The sequence below is a fragment of the Sardina pilchardus genome, chromosome 16, assembly GCF_963854185.1.
Source record: "Sardina pilchardus chromosome 16, fSarPil1.1, whole genome shotgun sequence".
In the NCBI taxonomy this organism is placed as follows: Eukaryota; Metazoa; Chordata; class Actinopteri; order Clupeiformes; family Clupeidae; genus Sardina; species Sardina pilchardus.
In genome coordinates this window covers 15,697,642-15,713,165 of record NC_085009.1, presented here as the reverse complement: position 1 = coordinate 15,713,165, position 15,524 = coordinate 15,697,642, and the positions used below count along the sequence as shown (strand labels likewise).

At 42.6% G+C, this 15,524-nt stretch overlaps 1 protein-coding gene across 1 annotated transcript in view; it reads left to right on the top strand.

Annotated features, from left to right (window-relative positions):
* kcnj10a (potassium inwardly rectifying channel subfamily J member 10a) overlaps positions 1 to 15,524 on the top strand; it is a 45,099-nt gene that overhangs the window by 12,445 nt on the left and 17,130 nt on the right. Inside the window, exons 2-4 of the mRNA XM_062516797.1 lie at positions 12,215 to 12,583; positions 13,095 to 13,306; positions 14,295 to 14,426. Of these exons, the coding sequence (XP_062372781.1) occupies positions 12,220 to 12,583; positions 13,095 to 13,306; positions 14,295 to 14,426 (708 nt within the window). The 5' untranslated portion in view covers positions 12,215 to 12,219. The remainder of the gene's footprint in view (positions 1 to 12,214; positions 12,584 to 13,094; positions 13,307 to 14,294; positions 14,427 to 15,524) is intronic.

Here is a 15,524-nt window from a genome sequence, read left to right as displayed (position 1 = left end):
TAGTGTCCAGAATCAAGGTAGTCAATTGCATTCTTCATTGATTTGAAATTGTCTTCCAGAGGGTGTGAATCAGTACTCCCATGGCAATTCATTTTTGACCATTACGGAGGTGGTCTCAGCCAGGCACCATCAGCAAATTGTGAAAACAGCCATGCTCAAACACACTGAACTCTATAACAGCAAAGTTTGCGCTAGAGCGTAAGAGTCAGCTCTTGGTTCAGCCCTTATCTGGTCAAGACGTGTATGTCTACCAAGGTGTGTCCACTCCATAGAATAAGGCAAACCTATTCGATTTATCTCTTTTCTAACCCCAGTTTTCACTTTAATATATGCAAGGTGCCTTGTGTCAATTCCTGTCATCACCACCTAACACAGATGGTCCAGACACACCAAAAGGCATGGTAACCTTTCTAACCTCCGCTCAGTAGTGCAGGCTTCACCCACTGAAGACACCTACAGTAAGGGCCGGGTTTCCCAAATCGTTAAGAAGCTCTTACGTGCTAAGAACTTCTTAGGAGCGTTCTTAGAACATTCTTACAACGCTCCTAAGAAGTTCTTAGCACTTAAGAGCTTCTTAACGATTCTGGGAAACCCGGCCATGCTGTTGGGTTGTGAAAACTGCAAATCCACAGTAAACAAGGCAGATTACATTTCTTCCTATACTAACCACCTATCTTTGGACCTCTTGGCTCTCAACTGAGACTTGAATCAAACTGGAAAACAATGCCACCACGGCGGCGGCACTCTTTAACAACTTCACACTTTCCCATAACTCCTGCCAATCTGGACGGGGGAGATGGGACAGGCCTGTTACGTAATTTACAACAAATGGAATTACACAAATATGACTCCTTGATGTCATCACAACAGCTCCGAAAATCGATGTGATTGTCATTTACTATCCACTGGGGCAATTTGGTGTTTTTCTTGGTGAGCTGGGCACCCTGCTCTCCTCCATCCCTGAGAATGAATGTCCCATGCTTGTCCTCAATGACATGAACGTCCAGTTTCCAACCTCTGTGGACCTCTTGTCCTTCATACTGTACATTCTTTTGAACTCTCTGCTCTACACTAAGTTCCTGTCTGGATAGCCTGTGCCCTCTATCTACCAGGCCATCAAGTCCTAACGTCCGGTCACACCCATGGTTGAACGATGCCCTACAAACTCTGCACACTGGCCTCAGCTGCTGAGAACAAATAGCACAAAACTAATACACCAATAGACCTCTGAAGTTCGCCTACAAAAAGGATCCAAAGCTGCCATCTTTGCCCATATAAGGAGATCCGGAGTTAATTGAAGCTAACTGCCTATGGCAAGTTGCATGGTGAGTTAGCTCTGGGGTAGCAAAGATCAAAGTGTGCCTTCTTCACCTACAGAAGATCACAGTATCCACTAGACGGCAGTGGACAAAACTGTGTAGTGAAAAACGTATGCATTTCCATTGTCATCATCCCTGTGAGAGTTTAACAGGTGCGATAATTGAAAATCCCCATGTTATTTTCCCATAGAAAAAATCTCAAGATACCGGATCTCCTTATTTGGGCAAAGATGGTGGCTTTTTTGTAGGCGAACTTCAGAGGTCTATGCCGATCTTTCTAGTTACCAGTTGTCACTCGTCCTTCTTATCTGCTACAAAGAAGGCGTTTTACAATTCACAGTACCACTGACACCAGAAACTTCTTTTCCACCTTCAAAACTACTCAATCCTCCACCTCCTCCACAAACTACCAACCTCACAGCTGACACAGCTGCCCTTTTCTTCCAGGAGAAAAGGTGCACTTTATTTTGGAGTGCATTAAAGAAATACAATAATATAAAATCTTGTTCGAGCACAGCTTCCCTCGTAAACATATTGATTGAACAAAAAAACAAGTAAATGTTGAAAGATGATGATGGTTTCCTCTCCCCCTCCCTCCCTCTTTGCATGTATCCTATGCAATAGTGGCCTACACATGCAGAGTCAGACAGATACCTGTACATTTATCCTTTTTGCTTTTGTTACAAATTTGTGGGGACCAATCACAAACAGGCTTATCGACCTTGCACACCTATCGTTGGTCTGATTGGTTGAAGGACTAATCAAGCACACATCATTTGAGTCATTTGAACTATGCCCATTGATCACGCCTCTTGTGCAGTGGAAATACAGCGCAGACTTCCCAGACTAATGTTCAGTCTCAAAAGACTGAGACTAAACTAGCAGTGCCTTGAGTTTACAGCTAACTAGTCAAAACAAATTCGCGAAAAGCTTATGAGGAAGATATTAATTGCGATTAACCAAACTTGAATCTCAAACTTGTTCGAATCTTGTTACTGGTCCCTTTCGCTCCATTTCTGACATTCTGTCTGATGAACGTCACGTACTGTAGGGATTTTCTATCTTGTTTTTGCACCTCACTGTTTCCATCCACAACGGCCATCAGTTACGTGAACAACACCACTTATTTTCATATACGTTGCAGTAAGATGTCACGTAGGCCACAGGCCCGTCAGGCACTGTTCACATCACATATAGTTATTCAACTTCAACACCAGACAGGAAAACCACTGGGTCCTCGGGGGCCACCCAAGGTCTCAAGGCCATAAGAGACATGCCTTCATTAGTTGACTCTCCAGCTACATTGAATAAGTTCTGTTAAATATATTCACAAACACTGGATGTGGTGGACCTTCCTTTATTCTGAGATCAGCATGCTCTCAAAACAATTCCAAACCGACATAAGGTACTTATAGGAGCAAATCAATATAGATTATTTGTCAAATAAACCATTAAAATAGCATGGGATGGAATATAACATTCATGACCCAATTGGTTTTCAACCACAATTACCATGTAAGCACTAAATGAGGTTATATTAAAGAGTCACTGCACCCTAAACTATGTTTTTTGAGCTGTTGATTGATTGAAAATACTCATAAGTGGCGAACTGTACTATTACCAGGGTTAATATTGACAGAAATCGTGTTTCTCGACAAAAGTAACATTTCGTCTGATTTTGTATTGGAGATATTGCTCTCCGCGCATACTACAGTTTGAAACATGCCATAGCATATTGGTCCAAAATGCTATTTGAATGCTGACGAAGTCCTGTACTTCTCAGCCAACACTACGTCACCGGGTCGTTACAAATTAGGAATGAAACGCCCCAACACCTGCTGCCCTGATTAGCCTACATATGATAAGCCATGTCTGCAGCACTCATTCCCAGATTGACACGAAATCACCATGGTTGATTGGTTGCAGCAGTGCTGCACTCCCTCTCTAAATTTCAGAACGTCTCGCCCATTTTGAAAGCCTTTTTCAGAAATGTGAAGTGAGTTATGGGGTGAAGTAACTCTTTAATGTGAAGGGGCATAACGATTTTTCAACGTGTTGCTTTTAGGCAGGGGCGTAGCCAGAGGGGTGGCTCCGGGTGGCACAGGCCACCCTTGAGATTCAATTGGCCACCCCAGGTGCCACCCTGAAATCCTAGTCTACTATTTGTGGTTCCGTGTTGGTGGAATGAGTTGCCCAGTGCTCTCCGTTCCAGCAACAGCTTTGGATCTTTTAAGAGGGGTCTTAAGGCATATTTGTTTAATATGCACTTAGTCCTTTGAGTTTGTGATGTGTTATGGTTTGTATAATACAGTAGTATTGTTTTGTTATAATTTGTCCACTGATAGAATTTGACTTATTTTGCTATTGTCCTTAAATTTAGCCATACCATGCTTTAGTTATTATTATTATATATAATTAACTGAGTGACTTATTTGATTGCTATTCTCATTTCACTGTTTTATTTCTCATTAGGTTAGTGCTTAAAATTATTGTTTTACTGATAATATTACTATTCTCCCTTTTTGTAATTGTTCACTGTTAATTTAATTTGTATTGTTATTTATTTGCATGTCGCTTTGGACAAAGGCGTCTGCTAAATAACCATAACCATAACCATAACCATAACCATAACCATAACCATTTGCCATTAACAGTCAAAGGCGAGACCTTTCTTGATGCACTTGCAGCGCACTAGTTTGAAATATCAGAGTTCAGAAATATAAGTAATCTAGGAAACATGCTTGCAGTTATAGGCTATATGGCTTATTGTTTTTAGCAGTTTACAATAGGGCTACAGGCTACTGCTTGCGCTAACACGCAAGCAAATATTTACCTATCACATCTGCCAGTGCCCATTTATCTTATCACACACACACACAACCCAGTATTGCGACTGTGGAATGACATCATAAAGGCACATTTTTATATCTGCCTATTCTACCTACTTAGCCAACACTGAGTATGTTGTATTGTAAATAGTTTACTGCCCTAATGTAATATTGACATTGTGGACATTTTACATAGCTTACTGTAGGTCAGTGTTTCTTAACTGGTGGGTCGGAACCCAAAAGTGGGTTGTGGTACTGATCTGAGTGATGCGTTGCGGTTAAAAGAAATTAAAAATCACCAATTTAAAATGCTACCTGATCAGATCTAATATTGGCCCGTTATTTTAATAAACTTTATTCATAGCCTATGTCAGTCATTGCCATGGCATGGACATAGACAATGTTTATGTGACAGGTCATGTTAGATATAATTTTAGGGAGCTAATTTGAAAAAAAGTATGCATAATTGTAAGATATCATGTTAAATGCAAATTGGCTGCAACCCTTAATACTTGAAGTAAGATAGAATATGGATTCATTTAAATTGAAGACAAAATAAGGCAGAAATCCCTGTGTGTGTGGGGTGCACATGAGAGCATAAAACCATCCAAACTAAAATGCCACATGGAAACAACGCTCCCCTGTCAAAGACAAACCTGTCGAGTAGTACTTTGAAAGGTAACATCAGCAGTTTAAGACTTCACAAATGTAATGCCAAGCATCTGCATTTTCCAAAGTAGGCCAGGCACTTTTCAGGCTACCTCACCATATTCGTTAGCCTCGCGAGCCATCCACGTACTTCCGGCCAAGGATTGCCTCCACTACGAGTCTGGCCGTGCTCCTCTGTGGAGCATTCTGCTCGGTAGAATTGTAACAGAGCGCCCCCCCTCCAGAAAGCAGCCAATAAACGAAGAGACGGGTTGGTGGGGGCGAAAGGGGGAGGGCGCTCGTGACGATGACGTTAAACGCCTGCGCTATGTTGTTATGAGTAACTATCGCCGATTGGGTGAGAGCTGTCCAATCAATTCAAACCAGAACTGGGCGTTACTTCCCGCTTCCTGCAAGCGCTTCAGAGCAAAGAAATTCCAGACCATAATACGAAATGAAATGGTAGTATTATGGGATGGTCAGGACCAGGCTACATATTCGTAGGCCTGAACGCTGAATATGTGGTTGGTCATAACTTTATGAACATGTGAAATTGTGGCTTCCAAAACCAGACCAGTTAAACAAGTAGGCTTGGCACTTTGCTTGTCTTACCATGTAGGCTACCTCACCACATTCGTTGGCCTGAACGCTAAATATATAGTTGGTCACAACTTTCTGAACGTGTGAAATTATGGATTCCAAAACTAGACCAGTTAAGAACCACTGGCAAAAAAAAAAAAAAAAACATTTCACACCTCCACTTTGTAGGGTGACCACCTCCAGTCAGACAAAATGTGGGACAAGTAGCATGGTAAAGAGGGACAATGTGGGACAGACGTAATAACTTTAAACTTAAGATATATTGCCAGATCTAATTTACTAAGCAAAATTTTTTTAATCTACCGACATAAGATTAAGACACTACCTAGGCTAAAAGACAAAACATTAATTTCGCAACATCTCATCTTTATTGGGACTATCAAAATTGTCAGCTGTCCAAGGGACCAGGCATCATGCAGCTGAAAGAATGCACTCAGTGAATCAAATTCTTAAAACACACACAAAAAATATTAGACCCACCTAGCCTAAGTTCAACCAACTATAAGGCCTATAGTCTATAGTTGAGGCTTGCATAGAAAGTTGAACTATTTCAGTGCAAATAGGTAAACCAGAATCTTTTATGATTTGCATGTTTCTTTGATGTGTTTTTTATTATCTGCCAAGGAGGTTATTTTCATCGGGGCTTGTTTGTCTGTTTGTTTGTCTGTCTGTTGGTTCGCAAGATAGGCTAACTCAAAAAGTTAAGGATGGGATTTTCAGGAAAGGTCTGAAATGACCCACGGAACAAACGATTAAATGGGAGTTATCCAGGAGGCGGTTGTGTTTTCGCTTGACCTAGGTCTGCGCTCTCGGAGTGTTTTTTTTAGTTTTGTAGGACTCACTTGCACCATGTCGCTTCACATCGTATTCTTCACCATGCCCCAGAGAAAAACGCAAATGCAAAATGCCCTCTCTGCTTCGCCGTCTATAGGTCTTTGCCAAGAGTATATGTTGCGGTCCATTCGCTGAAAGTGCATCTTCTCTTTCTCGTGGCCACACTGGCCATGGCTGCTTAACCTGACCGAGGAGCGCGCTCTCCAATTTGAGATCTTTGACAACGTTGCGGAGGCGTTCGTGCACCAGGCAACAGTTTGATTGACGTACGACTCAGCCTATCGACTACCGATTTTATTGCTCTCCTTTGAACTATTGGACATAAGTTAACACTACGCCTGTGGGCGTATCTGTGTATTTATTTTCAATTGGCCAGGGTCGAACGAAAAAGCGGGACAGATGCTCAATTTGCGTGAGGCGGGACAAAGGGTAAAATTGCTGTACAGTACAACGTAAAGCGGGACAGGTGGTCACCCTACCACTTTGGCTCAAATGGCCCAATTCCTGACCGGATTGTTCAGAGCTGAACATGAGCTGAACTGTATTTGACATTTTATCCAATTACAAATAACTTGTCTGGGAATAAATGTGAGAGTATGGCCTTTGTCCTTCAATGTATGAGTATGGTGCTTGGTGCATGGTTTTACTCACGCATGTGTGCTAATTATGACCGCCGCTAGCATAGCTAGCGAAGCGGTCATATAGTTGTTGTCAAAGTTTTTTTTTTTTTTTTTTTTTTTTTTTTTTCTTTTTTCCCGTCATTTTTCGTCAACGATTCCCGGGACACCGTAACACCGGAGCGCATGAAACTTGGTGGGCATGTAGCCCCAGTAGAGTTCTATGGAAAATTTTCGTTTCGTCCCCGGGGGTCACTCCACCCCCGCGCTGCCCCCGCCCGAAGCCCAAAAATGACAGTTTTTCCTACATAACTACCTGAACCGTGGCACCGAGGATGACAAAATGTTTATGGTATGTTGTTCTCTAGAGCTTGCATCAACTTAGCTTATAACCAGTCATTTGTGATTTGCCCCCCCATCGTAAAAATTGAAAATGCAATGTAATATTGCTTTAATTGCCCATATCTTCAGATGAGGTGTTATGAACTGCACCAAATTTCATGTGTATGATTAACCTGACACCCTCTGGGAGTAAGCCAAGTTTTGTGGAATTTCATCCATGGGGGGCTATAAAATAAATGGATTTATGTGTACATTCAGGACTGTATACCCATCGGCCAGTAGATGGTGGTATTATCTGGAGTCTAAAGCCCCCCCTGGGGATTTCAAAAACTGTTCCAAACATCTCAATCTCTGCTAGTTTTTGTCCTAGAAACATATAAGTGACACCATTAGAAACCTTTAATCAACTAGTTTCCAAATATGTTTTAAAAGAGAATGGTTGCTCTGGGTGCAACAAACATGCAGGAACACACACACACACACACACACACACACACACACACACACACACACACACACACACATAAATACACACACACACACACACATACCTACACACACACGCACCACTACATACACACATGTACATAAAACATTATACAAACACATGCACAAACACGCCCACACGCATGCACACATACACCCTTACACACACACACACACACACACCTACACACACACACACACACACATGCACACACACATCTTTGAGTACATTTTGTGAGACCACCGGAGCTGAGAAGTGAGTGTGTGTGTGATGTACTATAGTGTGTGGGTGCGTTTCTGTGTGCCCATCTGTGTGTTTGCATGTGTGTATATGTGTGTATGTGCATGTTCTGTGTGTGTTCTCTTTCTTTCTCTCTCTCTCTCTCTCTCTCTGTGTCTGTGTTATCTGTGTGTATTCTGTGTGTGTTCTCTCTTTCTCTCTCTCTCTATGGGTGTGCCTGTGTGTGTGTGTTTGTGTGTGTGTGTGTGTGTGTGTGTGTGTGTGTGTGTGTGCGAGTGTGTGTGTGTGAGTGTGTGCCTGTGTATGTGTGTTTGTGTGTGTGTGTGTGTGTGTGTGTGCACACGCGCGCATGTGAGTGTGTGTGTGTGTGTGTTATCTGATATTGGAGTGACAGTGACGGCAGAGAACACAGTGAACATATACTCAGAGACACATTAAACACACACACAAGCAGACACACACTCACACTAGACAGAGAAGCACTCATACACAAAAGCAAGCGCACACATGCACACACTCATTTACATACATAAAAGTTGCAGTAGGGATGGAGTAGGCGATGGAAACACAAGCGTGATTGATATTTGCGGAGAGAATGTGCAGGACTGAGCGGCGGTCATATTGTGTATCGCTTTGCGGTACATCTAGTTTACTGTAACAACTTGAGCCTGTTGCTGTTTATCTAGATGCCACCCTTGAATTATTCAGTGCCCCACTAGGGCCACCCTTGTTCTAAATCTCTAGAATCGCCACTGCTTTTAGGTGACAGTATGAGGCCTTTTTTTGCAATGCTGCAGGGCAACCACAATGAAAATATTATGATTAAAGTTCTCAAGAAATGTCAGATTGATGTGATAGAGAATGTAGTGTGTAACCTGTTTCTCATCTTACACGGGATCATCTTCCTGAATCTCTATATTCTTTCTGATCACAAGTCTGGGCAAATGACTAAATCAGGACCAGTCAGAGGTTACATTCATTGCAACATTCAGTGATATCATCACATCACCAAAAGTTTTAGTTTTTAAACCAAACATATTTGGCAGTATATTTTAAAATGACAAAAATACACACCTATAAAGTATTTTGATATAAAATGCAAAGCCATTTTGTTCAACCCAACACAATACAAAAATCATCATGAATACTGCCCATGTATGGCGCCACACTGTAAATCGTAGCTCTTCTGTACTGAGCCCTGTAGCAAGCATCACACATATTTGAAACTATTCTTTGACTATTGCAAGCTGCGCTTTTATTAGCTTTTTTTCTGGCTTGTGCTGATGTAAAGCATGTTGAAATACTTATGTGTATGAAATGTGCTATATAGATGAAATTGACTTGACTCTAGGCTATTCGCTCAATCCAGTGCAACTAAAGCCTAGATTTGGAAAAGATTCTTGAAAGACTGTAGTCTTTTAACTAATGCCCCTCATTCAGGCTTTACTCAAAAGAATACAATCTTTCTCAAATCTTTCTCAAATCTTGTCAAAGTCTGTCAGTGTAAGGTAGGCTTTAGTAGCGAGTGTAGTGTTTCCTGTCTGTCAGCCCCTTATGTGTGGCCACAGAGAACATGTTTTTTCATTATTTATTTTTTTTGTTTTTACTGTATCATGACTACTTATAAGCCTTGTTTGCTGTGGAGCACTTTTATCATTGCTTCTCCCAATAGCTATTTCCATTGTTTGTCTAGGGTGACCATTCGTCTAGATTTCAAGCCCTCTGTCCAGGCAGACTGTCCTCCATTCTGGCTATTTGTCCACCTTTTGGACAAGCGGTCAACAGAATACAGTGCTTATTATCATGGTGGCCAGAGAGAGAGAGAGAGAGAGAGAGAGAGAGAGAGAGAGAGAGAGAGAGAGAGAGAGAGAGAGAAAGAGCGAGAGAGAGATCTGGAAACCTCACAAAAATGAGCTATAATAAGGCTATTGTACTTGTCATGAGATCTCTTTTCATCGGATTAGCACTTACCATAGGATGTTTGCCTTCTATGCTTATGTAGGTGCTATTTTAGGTGTAAGTCAAATTGGATTTGATATATCTAACAGTAGCCTAACTCCTTATCTCTCTCAAAGTAATACTGCCACCAAAAAGAGTTGCAGCCCTCTTTGTTGTCACCACCACATGGTCATGTAGTTAGTAATGTATGGGAGTGTCACCACCACTCTGTTTTCTCCAGCACTCTGATTGTGGCTTATTATTACTTTTACTTTCAGTATGATCAGAAAATGTATGGCATGACAGTCGAAAGACAAAATGATTGTGCTGTTGCTGTAACCGGGTTTATGCGTCACAAATGCACCAACAAGTTAGCCTCCATAACTCAACCGATGGTAACATTATTTTATTGTTGGATGTAATGTTGAGTTGGAAAGACAATTGGAAATTAAGAATTTTTCAGCATTTCTTTGCTTACAACTTTATTTACATTAGCAGAGTAACATATAAATACATCGCAACTCTAGAGGGAGCTCTACGTCTACAGTCACCGAAAATGGCTAAATCTGCATAGTGTTGTTTAACTTATGCAGGTTTAGGTATTTTTGGAGACTACAGAGCTCCCTCTAGAGTCTATGTATTTATACACTGGAGAGCAAAATTAGAGAACAGCCTCTCATTAGTCAAGAGAATCAAAAGTCTAGACTAGCCTTTGCTGAGTAGCATGTCGTGTAGACGGAGGAGAAATCGTCCAAAGTTCACCTTAATGATGAAAGCCTAATTTCTTTGGATCTGATGGGGAAACATGATGTTCATCATCAAACTGTTGAAAGACTGAACCCAAAGTGTCTGAAGAAGTCGGTGAAAGGAGTGTCATGGTTTAGGGGAGGTCTTCTGCAGCAGGAGTTGGGCCTCTAATACAACTACATGGCAGAGTGAATGCAGATGTTTATCAGAACCTTCTTTTATGCAGTTCCTCCTCTGCACTCATCATCCAATCATCCAGCAATGTCCATGCAGGACAATGCCCCCTGTCACACAGCAAAATGGGTAAAGCAGTTCATTGAAGCTCAAAACAATGTAAAGAAATGATCTAAACCCAATAGAACATCTCTGGAAAACTCTTGGCGACAAAGTTATGGCCAAGAAACCCACTACAGTCACTGAACGTCACGTCATTGTAAATAGCAAATTTCTCGCTACTAATCCCCCTGTAGCCTACAGTACACAATGCAAATGTTTTTGTTGTGGAGTTGGATTAACAACAGGCAAAAACTATAATAGCTATATCTACTGACAAGGTAATGTTTCACGATTCTCGCGAGATTTGGCAGGGCGCCGCTCTTTGAAGTTGCATGGATGGTTTTCAGGGACTCGCTACGTCAATGCTAGCTATGCTAGGTGAATGATTTGCCTATTTCAAGTTCGTTTACCTTCAAATTGGCTTTGTAAAGGTGAAAATCTTGCATAGTGTACCTTTAAGTAAAGTAAACTGATAGATGGACAAATAGCTAATATCGTTTGATGATATAGCCACAACAATTTATTGGTCGAGCTCTACTCTAGGTGTCTATTCTGTAAAACTGGCTCTGTAAACAAAGTGTCTCGGACTGAGACCATGTCCACATGTAGCTGGTTATTTTTAAAAACAGATTTTCTACAGGGAAAAGAAAGATTTGTTATTGTGATCGTGGTGTTTTCTCCATTCTTTGAAATGTTTTCAGGTCTTCGATCGACCATTTTCATTGTCACTGACTGTTTTTGCACATCTTTGTGGAAATTTCTTTTTTAAACAAGGAGGAAAACATATCTGTTTTTAAAAACACTTGGCTAAAGAAGCACACATCAGAAGAGAGTTGTGTATTTGATGGACTGTTTAGATAAAGATTCTCGTCTTCACTTGTCTACTCTCCATTTTTTTAGCTCTATTATTTTTAGAAACATGCTATGCCTTTCATAGACACAAAAACTCACTAAAAACTTGGGGAAACTCAGGGAAAAAACAACGTTTTTTTATTGTGATCTTGGTGTTTTGTCCATTCTTTGAGATGTTTTCAGGTCTCCGATCGACCAGCATTGTCAGCTGTTTTAGCAGCTGTTTTTGCAGATCTATGTGGACAAAATTATTACAAAACAAAAAGGAGGAAAAATGTCATGAAATACACTTTTTTCGACCAATACACAGAATGTTTCAGAAGCACTGAAGAGAGCTGTGTATTTGATGGACTGTTTAGATAAAGATTCTTGTCTTAGTCACTCTTGTCTAATCTCCATTTTACAGCTCTAACTCGATATAAATCTGTCTTTAACATTATCTCTCCTCCTTTGTATGTTTATGTGTGTCTGCATTTCCTTTTCTAGCGACCATGACAACTGCCACGCCCCCCTCCTCACACACCCCCTCCCCCCAGAAGGTGTGCCACTCCCAGACGCAGACGGACGTGCTGAAGCCGCTCCTCGGGGGTGGCGGCGGGGGAGCGGGCGGCGGGGGTATGAGCCCCGCCGCGCTGAGGCGACGTCGCCGGGTCCTCTCCAAGGACGGCCGCAGCAATGTGCGCATCGAGCACGTGAGCGGCCGCAGCGCCCTCTACCTGCGCGACCTCTGGACGACCTTCCTGGACATGCAGTGGCGCTACAAGCTCTTCCTGTTCTCCGCCACCTTCGCCGGCACCTGGTTCCTGTTCGGGCTGCTGTGGTACCTGGTGGCGCTGGTACACGGGGATCTGCTGGGTGAGACACACACACTGAAACTCTGCCTCCCTGTTGGGTGCACATTTGTGTGATGATAAATGGAGATAGGAGAGGAGGCAGAATGAGACTGAGAGAACCTCAGGGAAGGACAGAGAAAAGATGATTGAGAAAAATAAATATGGAAGAAACTATGGGGACACCTCAAACAATCCTGTGATGTTCCTTGCAGTGGTGAAGAAAGTGAAAAATCAGACCAGTTGGGGGGGGGGGGGGGGTATTAAATAAACGTTGCTGACATTTTATTTAACGTGGAGCCATTATGAGCAGTCTTTCCTTGTGTTGTGAACCCACAACTTTTCAAGCTACTGTATGCTAGCCCACTATACTACCACCGCCCCATTAACTGCATAGTGCAGTATGTAGGGAATACATGTACACTAGTGAATAACTAGTAACTCACTATAGAGTGCAGTATGTAGTGCATGAGGGGATGTTGAGAGCATGGCTGTGTGCCACACCTGAAGCACTCCCACCTCTCTGTCCTCTGCAGAGTTCGACCCCCCCTCGAACCACACGCCCTGCGTGATGCAGGTCCAGACGCTGACCGGGGCGTTCCTCTTCTCGCTGGAGTCGCAGACCACCATCGGCTACGGCTTCCGCTGCATCACCGAGGAGTGTCCGGCCGCCATCATCCTCCTCATCTTGCAGCTCGTCATCACCATGGTGATGGAGATCTTCATCACCGGCACCTTCCTCGCCAAGGTGAGGGGTTCGGCAGGAAAAAAATGGACTGTCGGCTACATCCATTCAGTCTCCGTCATTCTCTCTGATTCTGTTCTTAGTTTGATCTTCATCCTCTCTGCAGACCGTCTCATCTTAAAGAAAACACATTCTCTCCTGTCATTCTTTCCCTGTGTACTTATAGCTAACAATAACTTTTTTTCTTTATCTGTCATGTCAGACCACCTCTCTGGAGATGTTTAATGAACACAAGTTCTCTCCTGTCATTCCTTCCCTGTGTACTTCTGATAACATTTCTTTTTTTCCCCTTTACCTATCATTTCAAACCACCTCCCTCTGGAGATGTACAGTATGGATATCAGTAGATCTGACCTTTAATGAGCACAAATTCCTTGTCATATTAGGCGTAATTCTCCTCTCCTTCCTTTTTCTGTCTCTTGCTGCACTGAGGATGGTCTCTCTTCAGGGTAAGGTATCAGCAGGGTAAAGTCAATATTGATGGACCAAGCTGAGCGGTTCCTCATAAATACAAATCAGATAATCAAACAGAAAAAAGATCTTTGGTCAAGTTGTTGCATGCATGGGTTATGTGTGTGGTATGATGCATATACTGTGTGTGTTGTGTCTTTGTGGAGTTGAGGCTGATCGTGATTAATACTGTACCACAACTTGTATTGATGTTAGTGTGTTATGGCGCTGTTGGGCTGTGGTTTCCTTAGCGTGTGGTCCCTAAAGTACCGCTTCCCTAAATAACGAGTCCATGTTGGTATGATTCAGGGTCAGTGTGGGCTGATATAGCAGAATGGCAGTGTGTGTGTGTGTGTGTGTGTGTGTGTGTGTGTGTGTGTGTATGTGTGTGTGTGTGTGTGTGTGTGTGTGTGTGTATGTGTGTGTGTGTGTGTGTGTGTGTGTGTGTGTGTGTGTGTGTGTGTGTGTGTGTGTGTGTGTGCGTGCGTGCGTGCGTGCATGCGTGTGTGAGACCTTGCTGATTTCTCTCTCCTGCCCACAGGTGGCTCGGCCGAAGAAACGGGGCGAGACAGTGAAATTCAGCCAGCACGCCGTGGTGGCCAATCACGAGGGACGGCCCTGCCTCATGATCCGTGTGGCCAACATGCGCAAGAGCCTGCTGCTGGGCTGCCAGGTGTGTGTGTGTGTGTGTGTGTGTGTGTGTATGAATTTGTGTATGTATGTGCCTCTGTGGGTTTGTGAGTGTATGAGTGTGTGTGTGAGTGTGTGTGGTCGTGTGGTGTGTGTGGTGCATTTCTTTATTTTCTTTTTCCTTTGATTTGTTGTTGTTTTGCCTATCTTTTTCTGTCTTTCCTTTTTCCTTCTTGATATTTTAAATCCTTTGTCTCCTTAACCTGTTGAGGAGTGAATTATTTTCCAAGTTCCTTCTAGAATTCAATGCAAACGATCTATAGTTTCAGTGTTCTGTATACAGTCTGTGGGGAAAATCTCGGAGGGTAATTGTCTCATCATAATGCGGAACTCTCAGTTCACCGAACATTCTAATCACATATTTGTGACCGTACCCCTCAGCTGCCTATGGACAAGTGTTGCGAATTAGCACCTGTGCTAAAACACTCAATCGATGCATCTGATTTGTCCAATGTAATTGCTACATGTCCATAAACATTAATAATAATAATAACTTGACACTGAGGTCATACAAATCGATTACTATATAAATGGGCCACGTCATCTTTAGTGCTTCTGCTCTCTATTACATCGCCATCAGAAAGAAAAAAATCTGTACATTGCATCCCATCATGACTTACCGTAAACCCGACATACACTTTATTCCCACACAATTGCTGAACTGTTTTCATACACATACACTGTATTCCCACTCAATTGCTGAACTGTTTTCATACACATACACTGTATTCCCACTCAATTGCTGAACTGTTTTCATACACATACACTGTATTCCCACTCAATTGCTAAACTGTTTTCATACACATACACTTTATTCCCACTCAATTGCTGATGTGCAAGTAAATTACCAAAACTTGGCCCCAGCCGTGGCGCGGCTGGCTGGGGCACCTGCGCCGCACGCCGGCGACCCGGGTTCGATTCCCGCCCCGTGGTCCTGTCCGGATCCCACCCCGACTCTCTCACCCATTCACTTCCTGTCTCTCTACTGTCCTGTCAAAATTAAAAGCACAAAAGCCCCAAAAATATACATAAAAAAAAAAAAACTTTGGCCAACTGTTTTCATTTTTTTTTTCCTCCTGGG